The sequence below is a fragment of the Mus pahari genome, chromosome 1 (genome assembly GCF_900095145.1).
Source record: "Mus pahari chromosome 1, PAHARI_EIJ_v1.1, whole genome shotgun sequence".
Taxonomy (NCBI): domain Eukaryota; kingdom Metazoa; phylum Chordata; class Mammalia; order Rodentia; family Muridae; genus Mus; species Mus pahari.
In genome coordinates, this window is record NC_034590.1 from 239,683 (window position 1) to 258,686 (window position 19,004).

At 55.2% G+C, this 19,004-nt stretch overlaps 1 protein-coding gene across 3 annotated transcripts in view; it reads right to left on the reverse strand.

The window, feature by feature from the left end:
• The window catches only part of Ltbp4 (latent transforming growth factor beta binding protein 4), a 33,050-nt gene extending 14,085 nt beyond the window's left edge, over positions 1-18,965 (reverse strand). The window contains exons 1-23 of one of the 3 annotated variants that reach the window (XM_029538854.1): positions 18,880-18,965; positions 18,651-18,728; positions 14,836-14,894; positions 14,565-14,703; positions 14,027-14,136; positions 9,316-9,507; positions 8,772-9,019; positions 8,577-8,679; positions 8,156-8,230; positions 7,925-8,047; positions 7,239-7,403; positions 6,683-6,832; positions 6,306-6,557; positions 5,747-5,878; positions 5,542-5,667; positions 4,718-4,843; positions 4,051-4,293; positions 3,302-3,427; positions 3,095-3,214; positions 2,137-2,265; positions 1,807-1,932; positions 1,272-1,394; positions 982-1,113 (exon numbers count right to left, since the gene is read on the reverse strand). In XM_029538854.1, coding sequence (XP_029394714.1) covers positions 982-1,113; positions 1,272-1,394; positions 1,807-1,932; positions 2,137-2,265; positions 3,095-3,214; positions 3,302-3,427; positions 4,051-4,293; positions 4,718-4,843; positions 5,542-5,667; positions 5,747-5,878; positions 6,306-6,557; positions 6,683-6,832; positions 7,239-7,403; positions 7,925-8,047; positions 8,156-8,230; positions 8,577-8,679; positions 8,772-9,019; positions 9,316-9,507; positions 14,027-14,136; positions 14,565-14,703; positions 14,836-14,894; positions 18,651-18,706 — 3,055 coding nt within the window. In that variant the 5' untranslated portion in view covers positions 18,707-18,728; positions 18,880-18,965. Of the gene's footprint in view, positions 1-981; positions 1,114-1,271; positions 1,395-1,806; positions 1,933-2,136; positions 2,266-3,094; positions 3,215-3,301; positions 3,428-4,050; positions 4,294-4,717; positions 4,844-5,541; positions 5,668-5,746; positions 5,879-6,305; positions 6,558-6,682; positions 6,833-7,238; positions 7,404-7,924; positions 8,048-8,155; positions 8,231-8,576; positions 8,680-8,771; positions 9,020-9,315; positions 9,508-12,552; positions 12,819-14,026; positions 14,137-14,564; positions 14,704-14,835; positions 14,895-16,752; positions 16,993-18,650; positions 18,729-18,879 lie in introns of those variants that run through there. The other 2 variants (XM_021192807.2, XM_021192809.1) reach the window with 2 other exon arrangements.
• Positions 18,966-19,004: the final 39 nt, after the last annotated feature.

Genomic DNA, 19,004 nt, shown 5'->3' on the forward strand with positions numbered 1-19,004 from the left:
ACACACACACACACACACACAGAGAGAGAGAGAGAGAGAGAGAGAGAGAGAGAGAGAGAGAGAGAGAGAGAGAGAGAAAGGAAGAGGCTATCTCAAAACAAAAACAAAGGTTGAAGGTCAGCCTGGAGCACATAGCAAGACACTGTCTCAACCAAACAACAGCCTGACATTTTATATAAAATCATCAGTGTGCAGATAGTGAGCATCCTTCGATATGAACCTCACACCAGTAGACATGCCTGGCATACATCAACAGTGCCTTACAGAAAGGGTCTCACAGTTATATGTGGAATGAGTTCTGAATTTATTTACATAGTTACCCCCCCACACACACACACCCCATATTAGCTCAGTGAGGCCAGGGGTTTTGTTTGGTTCTTCTTTGCTGTGCCCTCAATGTCTGGCACCAGCAGCTGCTTATTGAGCATTTTATAATTAATGAGTAAGTTCTTAGGAAATGAGATTTTCCTGAGTCAGAGGAAGGGAAATGCAGCACATAATATTTTGTTTCATGGATTACAGAAAATACTGATTCATCCTGCACCTCGTCCCTCTAAATATATTAAAATGGTTCAGTAAGGGGAGGGCTTCTAGCTTGCCCTGATTCCTGATAAGAAAGCTCCCTCCCACATAAGAAAACATGTGCATAAGCAGGGGCTAATTTTCCCCGGAAAACATTGAGGGGAGAAAGAGAAGTGTTAGCTGTGGAACCTCTCCTTCCAGGTTGTTTGTTTGTTTTGATTTTTGTTTTTCAAGACAGGGTTTCTCTGTGTAGCCCTGGCTGTCCTGGAGCTCACTTTGTAGACCAGACTGGCCTTGAACTCAGAAATCCGCCTGCCTCTGCCTTCCGAATGCTGGGATTAAAGGCGTGTGCCACCACGCCCGGCTCCTTCCAGGTTTTTGAGACAGAGTATCTCTCTCCTGATTCCCAGGGGAGCGGGCTCCCACAACCTGTCACAGGTTTTAGGGGATCTGTCTTACCATCACAGGTGCCCTCAGGGCCAGGGTGGTAACCTGGATCACAGTCCCGCACACAGCGGTAGGAGCCAGGAGAATTTTCACAGCGCTGCGACCCGCACAGGGCAGGTCCCCGTTCACGACACTCGTCAATGTCTGAGGACCAGGCAGGGAGGTCATATGAAGAAAACAGGTGAGATAAAGAGGGAACAGGAGGTGAGATAAAGAGGGTTAGGAGGGAGAAGTGGAGGAGAGGATAAATAAGGAAAGGGTGGGGGAGGAAACAGGAAGGGGTCGGGGAGGAGCCCTCTCACCAAGGCAGGAGGCAAGGTCAGGGCCAGCGCGGTGTCCAGGAGGACAGATGCACTCGAAGGAGCCATCAGTGTTGGTACAGATGCCGCTCTGGCAAAGATCCTCCTCGCTGCACTCGTCCACGTCTGCAGGACAGGGCATCTGAAACCCAGGCCCACCTCCTCCTCTGCTTAATATCCCAGGCCACACCCCTTCAGTTCCCCCATTCCAACCCTCCACGTTCCAAAGCCTCAAAGGAAGACCTCACCCAATCTGTTTCAGGCCCCACCTTTGCTTGCAAGCCCGGCCTCCGGTCGGAAGCCCTTGTCAATCACTATCCAGCCGTCAGCTTCAAACTTCCTGATTCATCCGGTTCCTCTATGATTGCCGCCTCCAGGCCTCCCCAAAGCTACCGCCCCCCCCCCCNCCCCGCCCCGTGATCCATGTAGTATCCCCAAACCCTCAAAGATCCAGAGTCCCTTTCTGCCCTCTTTCCCTTGCTCCTCCTTTTCCTGCAGTAAGCCCACTCTTCATGCTCAGGTACGGCCTGGGACTGACCCAGACAAGATGCTCCACGAGGTCCAGGCCGGTAGCCAGGGGCACAGGTACAGGTAAAGGAGCCATCAGTGTTGAGACACTCTCCGTGGGGGAAGCAGAAGTCGCCCTCCAGACACTCGTTTATGTCTAAGGCACGCAAGAGTCAGGATTGTGCTGTTGGTCCCCTGAAGTAAGCCCTGTCCATAATGTTGTAACCCCAACACTCAAGTTATAGCCTTGAAGAGTATGTTTCCCTGAAAATTCCTTTCTTAGTCCATTTTACATCTCTAACGGGCTTTGCTCAGGAATCCAGGCACTACCCCAGACTCTCCAGCTGGTTGGCTAGCTTACCTGCACAAGGCCCAGGTCGACCAGACGGTGCCCGGTAACCTGTCTCGCAGCTGCAGTGGAAGGAGCCTTTAGTATTTGTGCACTGGCCATGGAGACCACAAGGGGTGCCCGAACTGCATTCATCCACGTCTGTAAGAGTGGGTTAGGGGTTCAGAAGGGATTCACTGGGAATGATTGGAAAGGGTCTTAAACAAAGGACAGGGTACTCCAGGATTAAGAAGTTCTGTGGATCTGGGTATCTGGTCTCTCCCAGGGTTCCTGGCATCAGGGAAAGAGACTCTAGGGTGGCACTGGGCATCAGAAACCAGGAAGGGTGAGGGATGAGTCGAGGTACCACGGACTAGGTTACTGGGTGAGATTCTGCTCAACAAATGTGTTAAAGTCAGCTGGGGTAAGAGGTTATAGACTGATGTCAGGGGTGAGTGTTGGGGTCAAGGATCATGTACCCAATTAAGTTCCTGGGAAGAGATTCTGAGAAGGGATGCAGATGGTTGGTGAACCAGAATAAAACTGGTCAGAACTGGTTTTTGTTTGTTTGTTTTATTTTGTTTTGGTTAAGATAAAGTGGCACAATAAAATTTAGGGTCATGGGCCACACTTAGAGGCAGGAAACAGTGAGGGTGCAGAAATGTATTTTTGCTGAGAGTCAAGGTCAGTGATTATCAGGATGGGTCATGGTTAGCTCTAAAATGCTCCAGCCGAATCACATGTTCCTAGGCTACACAGTAAGAAGGAGTCACTCATGGTTAGGAATGTGGTCAACTCAGGGACTTCAGGTCTGGTGGAGCATGAGACAAGAGTCAAACTTAGGAGCCCTGGTTCATGTAAAGGGACTCAGGTCCAGGTGCCAAATTATGGGTCAAGTCAGGGTCATGAATCAGATCAAGGGTCAAAATCTGGGTGATGAGGGTTAAGATACAGGGTTAAGGTCCCAAGTCCCAGCAAAGCCGGATCTCACCAGTACATCTGCCACGGTGCAGGTGGTGCCCAACAGGGCAGGCCCGGCACCGGAAGGAGCCCGGTGAGTTCACACACTCCTGCCCTGGACACGCCAAGTGGTTCTCACACTCATCCACATCTGAGAAGTTGGGGGGAGAGTAGCCTTGAGGAAGTGGCTCCAGGCCTCCTCACCCATCCACACTCCTCCCTCCCTCCCCGGCCTCACCCTCGCACTCGGAGCCCGCAGCGTTGGGTCGGAAGCCTGTAGGGCAGACACACTTGAAGCTTCCTTCCGTGTTCTCACAGCGGCCGTAGGCACAAGGCGACGGGCTCCGGGCACATTCATCCACATCTGGGCAGAAGAGGCCAATCAAGCTGAGGAATAGGCCTGGGCCCCTCCCCACTGCCATCCCCACCTACCTACCCCAGTGCTCCAGTTCTTGTTTATTTGAGACAAGATCTCACATGGTAGCCCAGGCAGGCCTTAAATTCACACTAGTCCTCCTGCCTCAGGCACCTGCATGAAGCCTAATGGCCAGAGTTTGATCCCTAGGACCCACATGGTGGAAGGAGTGGATTAATTCCAGTAAGTTGTCCTGTGACCTACACACTTGCACAGTGGCTCAGGTCCACCCACAGTCCCTCATCCACCCCCTGTATAAACAAATAAATGATTCTTTTTTAAGTTTAAGTGGGAGGAGGGGCAGGCATTGATTCTAGGTGGACACCCTTAAAAATAGCCCTCAAGAAGCAGAGGCAGGGGGATCATTAGTTAAAGGCCACTCTGTGAGGGAGAGGTCCACCCTCAGATGGAAAAAGAAGACAGAATTCAGCCAGACCTTTCCAGGTTTCCCAATACTCTACTCACCCAGCCTCTGTCACAGAGCCCATCCTAAGGCCTCTACTCCCAAGTAACGTCTCTCTCCATCTCCCCAGCTAGCCATAGGACTGCAGGCTTGGGTCCAGCATCCTCACCTTGGCAGGGGGCCCCTGGTCCTCGGGATCGGAAGCCAGCTGGGCAGGCACAGTGGAATGAACCCGCAGTGTTGTCGCAGCGGCCTGGCCCACAAGGCGGAGGCTGCTGGGCACATTCATCCACATCTTCTTCACACGCAGAGCCGCGGAAGCCAGCCGGGCAAACACAGCGGAAAGAGCCGGGCAGGTTTTCGCAGACCCCGCGGCCACAGAGGCCTGGGCTCTGGGTGCATTCATCCACATCTGCATGGAGCAAGCAAATCCCGGGGTGTCCAGTGTGATTCACCCCCCCCACACACACACCATACTACACCCCCCCCCCATTCTGCCTGAGCTTCATTCTGACTCCGGTTGGTTCCTGGATTTCTGCCTCTTGGGTCCCCAGGAATTGGGCTACATTTGTCTTCCATAATTTAGCCCCCCTTCCCAACTACTCACATCTCCATCCCTTCTCCATCTGTTTCTCCATTCTTCACGATCATCCAGCCCTTCTGTTCTGCATCCCTTGGCCTCTCCATCCGATCCAGGTCACTACATGTGGCTCTCAGATCCTGTCTATGTCCCCAGACCGTTCTTTGTCCCATTTCTCAGCTTCTCCAACTCTATTGCTAGCTATCAACCATTCGCCTTACACCTTCTTTCTTTCTGTCCCCTCCCAGTCCCTCACCCTGGCAGCTGGTTCCATGCGGTGCTGCCTGGTACCCGGCGGGACACACACATAGGAAACTGCCTGGCGTGTTCTCGCAGCGCCCGCGGTCACACGGCGGCGGCACGCGGCGGCACTCGTCCACATCTGTGAGCAGAATCCAGAGGCTAGGACTGGGGCAGACACTCAGTCCCTGAGGGACAAGCGGCCAGGGGGGCAGTGGCCGGAGGCAGGACGAGGGCGGGGCGAAACTAGGAAGAGAGCTAGTCTAGGGTGGAACTAAAGACGTAGGCGGAGCTAGGGCCGGTAGGCTTAAAGCGAAGGCAGAGATCGAATCCGGAGGTTAGAACGAGGAATAGTTGAGACCCAAGCTGAGAGTAAGATTGTGGGAGGGAGCAAATTTGGGGAGGGCAAGACCTGGGCAAGAGCAAGGGCAGAAAAGGAATCTTTGTGGATCAAAGGAAGAAAAGGAAGGCAGAGTCGAAGCCAGAGAAGAAAAAGGTAGTTTGAGGTGAAAGCTGTAGTGGAGTCAGGGGTCACTGTCAGATTAACTGCAGAAATTGTAGAACTCAGAAGGGGCCTGGGGACAGGAGCTAGTCCAGGATAGGGAGGGCGGAGCTAGTGAGAGCAGAGCTAGGGCAAAAGCTAGGCCATAGGGAAAGGAAGGGCAAGGTTAGGTGCAGAGCAGGAGCAGGGCCTAGCTGTTCTTGGCCAGGGCAGGACATGGTGTTGTGATGGAACTGGACCGGCGTGGGAGGCGAAGGAGCCAGCCAGCGTGAGCGGTTCTGCAAAGAAAAGACTCGAGCAGGGCTGGAGCCTAGGGCCTAGAGGAGCGGGATTCTCACCCAGGCACTCTGCAGCCCGCGGGCCGGCTTGGAAACCCGTGCCGCACACGCAGCGAAAGCTGCCTGGTGTATTCTCGCAACGCCCAGGAGCACAGGGTGTAGGGACGCGGCGACATTCATCTATGTCTGAGGGCACAGAGCAGGCTAGTTACGTGCTGGCCAGGCAGAGGACCTGACTCCGCGAAATCCCCTCTGCCCAGCTCACCAATGCAGCGAGTGCCCTGGGGGCCGAGCCGGAAACCCGGGTCGCATGCACAAGTGTAGCCGCTTGGCCGAGGAACACAGCGTCCAGGACCACAAACCTGGGGATTTCGCTGACACATGCTGGAAGATGGACCTGAAGAACCAATCAGCCACGTTTCCACAAGACTGAACTTTTTGTGTCTTCTACACCCAGAACATTGTAGAACATCCCTCTAAGATACCTTCATGAGTGTCCCCTCCCCTAGTCTAATCTTGGAGATCGTGTTTACTCTGAAAGAGCCTCATCAAATCTGCCTGAATCCACCCTCACAGACACTCACATACCCCATACTTCACAAGTGTTTTCTTGAGACCTCCCATGCTGCCCATTTTACGATAAGAACTGGTGCCTCCGGCAGCGCATGACTCTAGTACCTGAGGGAACCGCTACCCAGACCTTCAAATTCTCACCTCTCCCCATCCTTCCTTATCTCTTTTATCTTTCACAATCCCTTCACTTTGAAGCCTTTCCCCACAGAAATTCACAGTATTTCCGCAACCACCCTCAGATCCTATGGCACCTGATTCAGGAATCTCTGGACCCGTCCAAGCAGGAATGCTGGGCAGGGGAAATTCAGGTCGAGGCTGGGGTTCAGGCCGAGGCTGGGATTCAGGCCGAGGCTGGGGTTCAGGCCGAGGCCGGGGTTCAGGCCAAGGCTGGGGTTCAGGTCGAGGCCGGGGTTCGGGCCGAGGCCGGGATTCAGGCCGAGGCCGGGATTCAGGCTGTGGCCCAGGGTCAGGGCGGGGCTCAGGTCGACGAGTAGGCAGAAAGCCTGGTAAAGAAAGAGCATCTGTACAGGGGTCTAACTTTGGGTGTGTTTGCTCCTCGCCATGGTTTCCTATCTGCTACAAACAGCACCTGGGAGACGGCACGCCCTCCATCCAGGTTCCAGCTCACCTGTAGGTGGCCGAGGGGTGGCTGGTGGAACACGTGGCTGATTGAAGGTCACTCGAGGTGGATCCTGGTTTAGGGGTCTGGTGTTGTATCTGAGGTCAGAAGCTGAATAGTGGTAGCCAGGGCCAGCTGGACAGATCTCCCGAAAACCCTCTGGGAACAAGGCAAAGGGAGGGCGGGAGAGGAGACCAAGGGAAATCTTGTGAGTTGTAAGCCTTGGCTGGGAACAAAGCTTGGTCTGAGATAGTGTCAGGAGTCTGGCTTATATGCTGGATGGAGTAGTGTACCGACCAAAGAATTTGATGTTTCAGAAGCCAGTGGTGGAGCTGTGAGAGTTTTCCTCTTTAGGGGATGGTGGCAGAGTGCTCTGGTCAACCTAACTTTAAGGTTGTATGTTTCAGGGATAGGCGTGGCTAAGGATAGAGGAGAAGCCCAGAACTGTGAAGCGTTGGGGGTGTGGTCAAGGTACTGCCACATACTGTCAACTTTGGAGGCTGGGTCTATGACTCCGGTCTGTGTATATCTGTTAGGAAAGGGTGGGTTGGAAGGACTTGCTCACCTGAACCATAAGGTGGACAGAGCTGGCAGCCTCGGCCCCACGCCTTGCCCACACGGCTACAGCAGCAGATCTGTTTGGTGATATTTCGAAGAATGGGCAGCGAGCATCCGCCATCATGCAGCACTCGGTAGCAGGGCCCCTTTGCCTCGGAGATCACGTGTTGGGCTAGGGGGATGGGAGGAAATTCTTCAGGGCGTGGTGGGAAGTACAGCGATTCTCTCTCTCTCTCTCTCTCTCTCTCTCTCTCTCTCTCTCTCTCTCTGTGTGTGATTGAATGGCCCCTCCGAGAGGCTTTAGTGGGTAAGTGGGAGGGGCATTTGGGGAGATCTAGGGGAGAGCCAAGAGTGCCCAAGGTTTGAAGTACGGTATAAATAAGAATGAGTATAAGAATCTGAACGCTGTCAAGAGGTCAAGAGGTCGAGAGAATTTGGAGGTCTTAAAGAAATTCAAGATTCTGGGAGTCTGAGGGGTTTGGCTGTGAACGGTTGGAGAGCTGGAGGTGGGGCGTCTGAAACCAGCGCCGAGATCCCAAGGTCCAGAACAAACCCAAGGGGGATCTGAAAGTCTAGAAAGGTTTGGACTATCTGAGGGAATGAAGAACTCAGAGATATTCTGGGATGTTTTCTAAGGTCATGAGCAATTTAGGAGCCAGCCTCAGAGCCCCGCCCCCTTTCCTGGTGGCTCACAGATGCAGCTGCTGCGGGAAGAGTCCAGGAGGAAACCGTCCGGACATACACACGTGTAGCCGCCACGAGTGTTGGCACACTCCCCGTGTTGGCAACGCCCACCGGTGGCGCACTCATCCACATCTGCAAGAGTTGAGGAAGTGTTTGGAGAGTCTGGGACTACTAAACCCCTGGCAGCCCAACCTTGAAAGACTAGCCCTTGGTTCCCTGCCGTCCCCTGCCGCGCCTTACCTACACAGGACCCATTAACTCTCTCGAAGCCGGGTGGACAAGGTCCATTTGGGCCACTCACTTGGTTGGAGTTCCCTGTGGAGAAAGAAGGGATCGGGGCGGAGACAGATTGGCAGAGAGATAACCAGGCAGTTTTGAAGAAAGACGAAATGGGAGTGAAGTGTGGTTTGAACTACCGAGTCAGCCTGGCAGCTCAGTAAGATCGGAGGCTCTCGAAATGCACAGATAAGACAAAGGCACAAAAGCCGTTAGAAAAGTGGCCGAAATCAGAAAATGGGGTAAACGGACTCAGCAGTATAGAAAATCCTAGATAGACATGACCACCCGCAAGGTAGGTAGATATAGCTAGAACTTGTGACTAGGGTTTATCTGTGCCCGGAGGTTAAGAGGCAAGATTTGGGGACGACCGAGGGCTTCTTACCCACGTGTTCCGCGCACGGATGACAATCATGAACCCCCCAGGCCAAGCCCTCCCCTCGGCAGCATACTTCCTGCGTCCGGAGCCCGGGCAGCGGCGATGCACACTGTGGAAGAAGTGAGGCGTGAGCGCGCCCCCGCGTGGTGACATCTTTTAAGGGGTCCCCCACCCCCACCCCACCCTCCGGCTTCGGCTCACTTCGCTTCCGCGCAGTTCCCTAAAACAGTAACCGAAGCCTGAGGCGTCTGAGTAGCCGTCCTCGCGTGGCGCGCTCTGTGCCAGCACTGTGTAGGGCGCCGCCGCCTCGGCCCGTGCCGCCGCTTCAGCCCTGGCTAGGGCTTCAGGGTTCGCCTCCTCCCAGGGGCCCGACACACGTTCCACTTGGTGCACCACCACTGATGCCTCCTGAGGGTGCTCCACGTGCACGCTCACCATCGATGCTACGCCTGAGCAGAGGCAAGATGAACAATGGGGTATATCTACACGAGCTCTGACTTGCTAGGAGTAGATTGGAGAGGTGAGCTGAGGATGGGTACTTGATATGGGGGGGGGGGTGTTAATGTAATATGGCCTGCATTTTTCAGTGATCCTCCTGCTTCTGCATCCCGAGTGGTGGGAATTCAGGTGGAAGCCACCAAACCGGACTTGGGAGGGTAGCAGAGAAGGCAACAAACTTGGTCAGAGAACGGTCAGGTTCTTGAGGAAATTGGGATCAGAGGCCCTTTGGCTAAATTCTCCTCACCGTGTTCATCATCGCGGTGGTTGGCTAGTGGCATTGTGTAAACGGAGCGGGTAAGGCCCGGCATGGCTGGGGCCGGGGGCCGGGCCCCCGAAGAATGCAATTGGCAGAATTTGCCAGCGAAGTCCGGGGGGCAAAGGCAGCGATCAGGTTTCACACACACACCACCGTTGTGACAAATCAAGGGACATAGGACTGAGAAGAAAGCAAGGATACAAAATATCAGTACTGCGCCTGGCAGACAGCTAACTCAGTACCCAGCACTGAAGCGAGGGCCTCAAGGTACATCATCTCTCCATCATAGGTGACTTTTCCCGTTTGTTTGCTTTTGTTTTAAGATGGGGACTAATGTAGCCCAGGCTAGTCTAGAAAACTCACTATATAGCCAGTGCTTTAACACTTGACTCCTGCCTCCGCTTCCTAATTTTTGGGATTATAGCAGTATGCTACCACAACGACCTTCCCCAAATCTGGCTGACTACATCGAGTGGGTCAAGTCGCGCGACTATCACATAGTCCCGCCTTCTAGGTGGGTTTACTCAGCCTCCTCCCTCTATTTCATTCACCTTTCCATTTTCTGGCTGAGTTAGGGCGTTCCAGCCCTGTCCAAACAGTGATATTCCCTCCCAGTGATATTCCCGCCCACTGGATTACCTTAGCTCACAACAATCCGACGTTTCCCTTTTCTGTCTCAGCTGGAATCCAAAACGTTCAAGCTTTTCCCATTGGCTAGGCACTCCTTTCTAGTCCCGCCCACATGGCCGTCTACCTGACATTGTAAGCTCCGCCTAACCCAGGTACCTGATAGCCTTAGCCCCGCCCACTCACTTTCCTCCCTCTGATTTGCCTTGACTCACGCCCCTCCCACTCTTGGGCGAGCTAGGCGCTTTTGCCACACCCACTTCCCGCCCACAGCCTGCAGAGTTTCAGCCTTCCCTCCCGGCCTCCGGTAGCACCGGGCGGGGCAACTAGCGGGGACGCGCCTCTACTCCCCTCCGCGCGCCCTCTCTGGGCCCCTGGCCACCTCTGGGCGGGGCACTGCCAGCTGTGCGGCGGGGTAAACAAAGAAAGGGGTGCAGTGGAGGCAGGGCGTCGTCTCCGCATTCCGGACCCTTGGGGAGCCCCGGACTGCTGAGCCAAAGGAGGCCGGACGTGTCTTTCGAGGGCACCCCCCTCCCTTCCTCCCATGGGGCTGCCGAAAACAGCTGGAGACAGCTGCACTCAGGGGAAGGAGGGAGCAGACAGCCCGGGTTGTCCGGGGAGGTGTGTGTGTGTGTGTGTGTGTGTGTGTGTGTGTGTGTGTGTGATTTTCTGAGCCACAGCCTTACAAAAGGAAGCAGAGGGGAGCCACCTCAGTCTAGACGAATCAGGGGACAGGCGTCTTTGGAAGATATGAGCATGGAAGTTCAAAGACGACCCAAGTTTTCTAGGAGGCAGGGTGAGGCTAGCTCAGAGCAAATCTAGGCTCTCAACCAAGAGTCTTTCAAGTCCTTTCGGAGAGTTGCCTAGAAAACAGGACTCTAGTACTTTCTGGAGGCGGGGGTGTGGCCCATGTGAGGGAGCTGAGGACAAGGAGAAGTGGAGTCTGAACGTTTCTAGCACGTTAAGACTCTCAAGTTTCGGGGACCTTAGGAATTGGCAACCAGACCCTTGGCTACTCCTCCATAGCCAAGGGTCTGGTTGCCCTGAGTCTTGATTAATGGCCCTGTCTGGGAAGGCTACCTTAGAAAGAGAAGGAAAAATGAAGCTATGTGGAAGAGAATCGGGGGAGGGGGGCGACATTAGAAGGGGTAGAAGTATCTTCACTTAAGGCTCATGCTTTAATGTTTCAGGGGAAGTGAGAAGCCGCTGGGTGACAATATTAGAATTCTCCTGGGAGGGGCGCAGCTTGGAGGAGTACCTCCAAAGAGGGAGAAGAAACTTGGCTGGAGGAGTTCCTGGAGTGTTTGACCTGGGGTGGAGAGGGACCTTTGGATTCGGTGTCCAAAAACCCGGATCCCCTGTCAGGAGCGTTAAACCTGGACTCCAGGTACTTTAATGGGGTTCTTTAAATGGCAGAACTTAAGACGGGCTCAGCAGAGAAGAAAGATTGCAAAAAATGGAAGTGTCTCGGATGGGAGGAAACCACCACGTTTAGGGGCATTTCTTAGTCTCTTAAGTCGTTTCACTGCCTGCCCTTGGCTTGAATACAGACTCCCAGCTCAGGGTGCCCATATCAGAGGGCTTGCTGCTAAATGGGCAAAACTAACTTCGCGTCCCACAACATTGGAAGAACAGGGAGCTAAGGACATAGGGGTCTTGCCGAGGTCAGTCCGCCTTCACATGTCCCTCCTTATGCCTCCAGGGGCTTGGCACCCGTCTGGGCACGGCGCCTGGCACGGGCGAGTTGGGGCTGGGCCGGGAGAGAGTGAAGGAAGGAGGGAGGAAGGGGCGGAGAGAGGGAGTGGTAGCGGGCGGGGGCTCGGGCGGGAGATGAGCTCACGCCGGCCGGGTTGGGCTGGCTGGGGGCCAGCCTGGGCGAGTTCTCGGCGCCAGGGGCCCCACTCCCCATTCCGGAGGGCGTAAAGGGTGGGAAGCAATGAAAACCCGACCCCCAAGTCCATCCCCACACTCTGGGCTAGCAGGTGGCGCGCCCTCCTGACCTCACCTGAACCCCAGAATGCTCCCCTTGTCTAGAGGACGCTGAAGCGCAAGCCGGTCCCTTTCTCCCCCAGGGGGCGCCCTTTCCTGGATATCTGTCGCACGTGGAACCGCTGTAATTCAGGTCTTGCCGAAAGACACCCCGTCTTTCCTGGGTCCCCTCCCGCTTAGCTCTTCATCACAAGCAGTACCATGCCAGACTTTCCTAGTCTTCCCCCACTCAAAGACAGACCTAGAAACTTGAGATCCCCCCCATGCGACTCTGAAACACTCCATGGTGACCCACTATGCACAGTCTCCGAATTTGGGCCCCATTTCAAAAGTTCCCAGATCCTGAGAACCTCGCCTTGACTGAAAGGGATGAAAGCTAGTCCCAGTCCGTTCACGTGGGACACCACAGTTCCCGAAAATACTCATTGCTCCTGAAATCAGCGCCCTGATCCACTCCCCAAACAAGGAATTCAGAGCCCCCTTCCTCAAAGACCCCAAAGAGTCCCCAGCATTTCTGTACACGGAATCTGGGCTCCTGCTCCCTAAGGCATTGTCTCCGGGGTCCTCCCTCCGGGCACTCCTCCCTTGGGAGCACCATCCCGCACTCACAGGCGCGGAAGCCGGGTCCCCCCGGGGCCGCCCCGCCGGGCGCGCCGCTGTCCACGCTGGTGGCGTTGCGGGGCGCGCAGGTCGGGGTACAGCGGGAGCCAGTGGCTCCGTGGATGCAACGCAGGCCGCACACGGCGGGGGTGAAGCGCACGCGAAGACGCTCTCGGGGTCGGCCCTGTACGGACTGCGGCCCCAGCTGCGCCAGCAGCACCAATAGCGACACCCAGAGCAACCGCGCGCCGCCCGCCATGGCTGCAGCGCCGCGCTCCACCGCGCCGCCGCCCCAGCCCGCCCGAGGGGCCCGGCCGCGCCCGCCCGCTCGCCCGCCCGCCCGCGGGGGAGGGCGGCCGCGCCCCCGCTCAGCCCCCCCTCCCCATCGCTCCCTCCCGGGCGGCCGCGCGGGGGCGCGTGGGGCTGGGCGCTTAGCCAGAGGCGCGAAGGCTGGGCGCTAGACTCGCAGGGGGAAGGGGAGGGCGCCCCCTCTGCTCCCACAAGTGGATGGGGCCTATGGGGAGTAGCAGGGAAGGGAACAGGTGAGGGCGGGTGGGTTTGTCCCCAGAGAGAGTTGAATCCATTGAGAGGAAATCCATTAGAGTAATGGGGGCCGCATTTGGGGAGCCAGCTAAAGGCTGATCCTCTGACCAGGCATGGGGAAAGAGGCTTCATCTAGATAGAGGACAAGGATGGCACATTTGGGCAACGAGATGGTATATCTGTGGGAGACGAGAAGGGTCGCTGTACAGGGCACATAAAGGAATTAGAGGAGCTGAATTCTGGAGAGGAGACTAGGGGGGCTTACACCTGAAGATGCCACAGCACACCAAGACTCTCTACACCTGGTGGGAGAGGTCAGAACGAATAAAGGCAAGGGATAGGCTCAAACTGTGGGCGGGGGTCCTCACATCTGGCCTGGGGCTCACATCTGGAAAACTTTAGGAAGGAGGGAGATGCATCTGGGCTGAAGGCCACACAGCAGGAGAGGGCTTCTGAGGGTAGTTGAGTCTATAGAGTGCTTTAATCTGGGGTACCAGGCTGTAGTAAAAGCAGGGCCAAGGGAGGGTCTGGCACGTAAAAGGGAAAGGTCTTTGGCCCCCAGCCGTCCCGCAATCTTGGGCATTTTTTGCCCGGGCAGGCGCCAACCCGCACAATCGCTTTTGTTGTCTGGGCTGGTTCAGCCTCGCTCTCTGCTGGGCGAGTTGCCCCCCTCTTCAGCCACGGGAGCCCGGACGCCTGGCTTCCCGGCCCCACCCTGATGGGTCAGCGCCTTTGGCCTGCGTCTAGTTCTGTCCCTGGCTCACCTCGTACTGCCGGACGCAGGGGTCCCTAGAGGTGGCCGCATCCTGGGGAGTGGGGTGGACCAAGCTACAGTGGGGGACTGGTAGGCGGCGGCAGCACCGTGGGAACCAGACGGCTTTATCTGGCCCGGAACCACCCCCCTCCACCCCCTACACGGAGGAAGGGCGGATGTTCTTACCCTGGGACTGGCCGGCAGGGGCGCGATGTGGGGGCCTTCTTTTCAGCAATGCCCGGGCCCACGGCCCTCGGGGCCGCCTTTGCCTCAGCAGAGCTCGGGCCTCCTGCAAACTAGGTGGAAGGGGATGGAAGAGGCTGTCACTACTATTAAATTGGTCTCCTCACCTCAAGAAAAAAACCTCCTAAGCAAGAAGCACTTCCAGGAGTGGGTTTGCCCAACATTGCCCCCAGCCCATTTACTGGGAGCAAGGCTTGGGATATCTTTAGAGAAATGCTTTCAGAGAAAAGACTATGGAAGAAAAAAAAAAGGCATGGAAAGAGAAGTGATAGGAGATGGATGGGAAGGAAAAAGTGGGTGGGGCGTGGAGACAGAAAGAGATCAAGAAGCAAAGACCCAATGATTCAGCCAGGCAAGGAAGAATAAACAGAAACACTGACAATGAATTAATAGTGAAAGGCCAGTGTGTGTGCATGCGTGTGTGTGTGTGTGTGTGTGTGTGTGTGTGTGTGTTGGAAGGGGAGAAATTATATATGCTTACGTCAGTGGCTGCCAGTTGAGGGATACCTGACTCTTCCCCACGGGACTGAGACTGGGGCTGGGCACTGCAGGTGTTGGGGTCAGGCACCCCTCTAGACCTGTGCACTTGGCAGGTGGACAGTTCCGGACCCTGCAGGAAGCTTTAGAGACAATCAGGGATTCAGTAGAAAAGCAGGGCCGAGCCTCTGTTATCGTCCATCTCTTCATTTTGGATGAGGCTGGGGAAGGAGGACCTCTCACCCCTCACCCATACCCCACCTGGAAGAACCCACCTCGGGTGCAGCGGCTACTCCTAGGTGTCTGGTCTAGGCAGCAGCGACAGGCAGCAAAACTGTAAATAGGAGAGTAGAACAGTTCAGGCCTCAGAACAAAGGAGGGCGGGGGTGGAGGACAGAGGAGACACCAAGACAAGACTCAAGGGAATTCCAAGCAGGTAGATAACTTCACGGGAGGCATGCCTGTGCAACTAGACGCAAACTGGCCTAGACTTTAAGGAGTAAAGACCCCAAAATTTACATCTGTGTATCTTATGAAATTATTCATCATCATCAGACAGATTCTCATTATGTAGCTCTGGTTGGCCTCGAACTCATTACTATCATTATTTTGAGACAAGGTCTAGAATGTACTGTGTAGCCCAGGTAGCCCTCAAACTCACGACAATCCTCCTGCATCATTCTCTTCCAAAGCTAAAGTTACATACGTAAGCCACCACGCCAGGCTTAAAATTATTTCAAGAAACATTCAAAGGAGAGTTCTAAGTGAATCTACAAGCCTGGACTGTCTGGGATCTAGAACTCCGCCCACTAATTCGACGAAGAGTTGAGGCTCAGACGCCATCCTAAAATCGGACGGTAGATGGCGCTACATACACAGACCTCGGCGGCTGTGCACTGCGGTGTCGCCTTAGACTGCGAGTCCAGCACAGTGCCGAGGTGGTTAGGGATACCGAAGTCCAGGATTGGGAATCCTGAGGCCTGACTTCTATCCAGTTCCCGCCTTTCTAGGATGTACATCCTGGGACCAGCTTCTCCTGGTCCTTGAACTTCAATGTCCGAGAGGAAAGGGTCTTTTCAGGATATGTCTCAGCGCCACAGGGTCTCAGCGGCGACCCTTCAGCGGTACTGCCTGAGCGTCGTCACCCAGGGGCCCCCCAGACAAGTCCATTATCCCCAAATTAAAGGGGGGGTGAGGGATGATGGTGCACGTTCAGGCCCAGAGAGAAAAACTTTGGAAGATACTGAGAAAGGGGATCCAATGCCCGGATCCATTCTAGATGAGTGAGGCTTAGAAGGGGCACAGGCTGCCCCGGGGGAGCCTCTGAGACCCTCGAATCCTGTCGTCATCCCTCCCGCTTTTCCTCCAGGTTAACCCCTTCCCAGTCCCGCCCCCGGCGCGGCTCGGGTTACTAAACGCATTCCCAGAGACTCAGGCGGGAGCGGGAGCGGAGCCCATGGCCTTTGTAACGGTGCGCAGAGCTGCCAGGAGCGGGGTTGGGGTGCTAGGCAGACCATCTCCTCCGATCCTGTCACTCGCAGACGCGATGAGGTCCTATAAACACTGAAATTTATAAACTATCCTGGATAGTCATCAGTAATTCATTCAATCCTGATGAACTCTGATCTCAGAAAACTAGACGCGTCAGAAAATCCGAGGATCCCTACACAGGTTTCCTCCAGTCCGCTTGCCAGGAGCCTATATGCGTCTTCCTAATCTATTAGAAGAATCTAGAAGTCTTTTCCAGTTAATCCAGCCCGCCTAGAAACCCAGAACACCGCAACTTTTCTTTAAGATCTCACACGACCTTCCAGCACCTTTTACCAAAAAAAAAAAAAAAAAACACTCAGGAAACTTGGGGAGCTGAAGACTAGTTCAAGCCCCCCCCCCATCGCTATTCTAAGAAAACTCGAAGTCTTACCCGGTATCAACTGGGGTTCTTTTCCCAATAAACTCGGGAGTTGGCTGGAGCCTTACCCATCCTACCCCTCTGGAGGGACCTCCGCTTCAATTTCTCAGCGCATCTCGAATTCTAACGACTGCAAAGTAGGGGCTCCCAGTAGACCCAAGGGTTTTGACCTTAGCATCCTCCTACCAAAAGCAGCGGCTTTGTTGTCTCCTAAATCTGAAGGTCTTGCTCCTCCAAGACCACAAGACTTACTGGGTACAGCACGAGGCTTCAGTGGGCTTACCCGGCCTGGTGGCTCGGGACCACCGCTTTCTCGATGGGGCTGGGGCTGGGGCTGGGGCTGGGGCCGCTAGCAGATGTGGCGGCTGGGAGCAGCAGCAGGAGGAGGAGGGGGCAGGGGCCGCCGAGGCCAGGCCGGCGCATCGTGTCGGGTGCAGAGTCCGGCTCCAGGAGGGCAGTGTGTCCAGTGGGTCCGGATCGGCCTGGTCCCGGTCCCGCCCCCTACCCCCGCCTCAGCCAGAGGCCGACTCATTTTCTCCACCGTCCAAGCCTGGGCTGTGAAACTTCCCGCCAATCAGAGCCCTGCACTGTCAGCGCTCCGAGTGAGGCCAATCGGTAAGCGACATGGGAGGGGCTAGATGGACAGGTGCCGGGCGGGGTTGCCTGGGCCGGGAGTTCTCCTGGAGGTGGGAGGATTTCAGGGGTCAAGAACTGACTGCCCCATTCTCTCTTGAGCAGATGTCCCAAGTGACGCAAGTGGTTACCACCGAGATGGGTGTGCAGGGGGCCCAGGTCCTCTAAGCTGGACTTCCTCTAGCAGGCCTCACCCTTCGCTCAGTGCTGGTGCCTCTGAATGTAGCCTTCTGTCTAGTGGAACTGATAGATTCCCCGGTCCTCACTTCCCAGGCGAGAGACCAGATTCTGCTGATGAATCAAACGTGGTGTCAATTCCCAGGGTGAGTTCCAGGCCAGCCTGGGCTACATAACGAGACCCTTCCTCTTCCTCAGCCACGCCGCGTCTCGAAGTAACAAGAATTTAGTATTGGAGTGCTAATCTTACCCCGACCCAGCCATCTCTATGGCCCACATCAAGTCTTCCAGGAAGATGATACCGTCCATTGTTTTAGCCATACCATCTGCAAAAACTTGTCTTTCCCCAGTTCTACCCTTCTGTGAATCCAGGCTACGCCCTGGATCAGACAGTTCCCAGAGAACTCCCCAGCTCTGCCCCTCCCACACCCTTCTCTGCCTTGGTCCCTAGAAGACACCAGAACCACTTCCCTGCCTGACTCCTAAAAGTCTCCCTCCAACAACCCTTACAAACCTAGAATAATAAGCTTTTGTTACTGGAGACCTCTAATCTCCCCTTTCTGGGCAAGAAGGAGCACAGGCTACATGAGACAGTACGCCCACTCTACCCCGTTTAGTGGACTCAAGCCTTGACCACAACCTCCAAACTCGGAGGGCCCAACCCCTCCCCTTCCCTATACACTTGAGTTCCAGCCTGCCATGGTAGTGTAAATCCCGTAAAGAAAGCACTTGGGAGGCAGAGCCAGGCAAGCTCCAGGCCAGCTTGGTCTAATAGCAAATTCTAAGTCATCTAGGGTGCGGAGCAATACCTTAGTTCAAACAAACAAGCAAACAAAAACACCCTGTTTTCCCTGCTTCACAAACGCCTAGTGCTTCAGGCAGAGAAATGGGAGAGATAAGCTTTCAGTTAGAATCCCAAACCCCACTCTTCCCATGATGCTCCACTTCTGGGTTAAGAACCTCGTCTCTCAACAGTACTATTGTTTGTTCCCCCTCGAGTTTGCTTGGAATTGTTCTTGGACTTCTGCTGCTCCCATGTTTGGGGATTGCATGTGCCCACCATACACCAGACAGCTTTGTTGACTAAAGCATTAGCCCCGCCCCCAGGCATTTTGGGGTTCCAGCGATAAAAGGTAACAAGGGCCTTAGGCCCTAACTGCTCCAACCTCCTCAGACTAAGAACAGGGAATGTTCCAGATTCACACCATCTCCTACTCCAGCTCTTTCCACTGGAATGGATCCCGGGTGCATACCTCATCCTGCCTGCGATGAGCCACACAGACTCACCCACACAGCCTCTTCACACCATTGCTGCCACCTCCAGCACTCCACGCCTTCACCCCACGCTGACATCTAGAAATCAGGGCTTACCCACTGTCCAGGGCATACAAGCTCCGGGAGCAGCACTGTTGGCAGTCAGGACTCATTCGCGGCTATTCACGGGCTGACCTAGAGCAATGATGGAGTGCCCAGTTTTGCCCACTAACTGTGCTTATGCTTCTGTTTTTGTGTGCCCCCACCACCACCACTCCAAGTCCCTGCTCGCGTGGCCCCATGGGACACCATGTCCCTCACCTGTCTACCCCTCCCCACATCCTACCCTGTGGCTGGAGCATTTGCTGGGGGTGCTGCCGAAATTTCTCCCTTCTGCCCAGGATCCAGGGCATCGGCAATGCTCGTTGCTAGGCAACAGCCTCTGGCTCAGCACTGCAACTTCCGGGGATG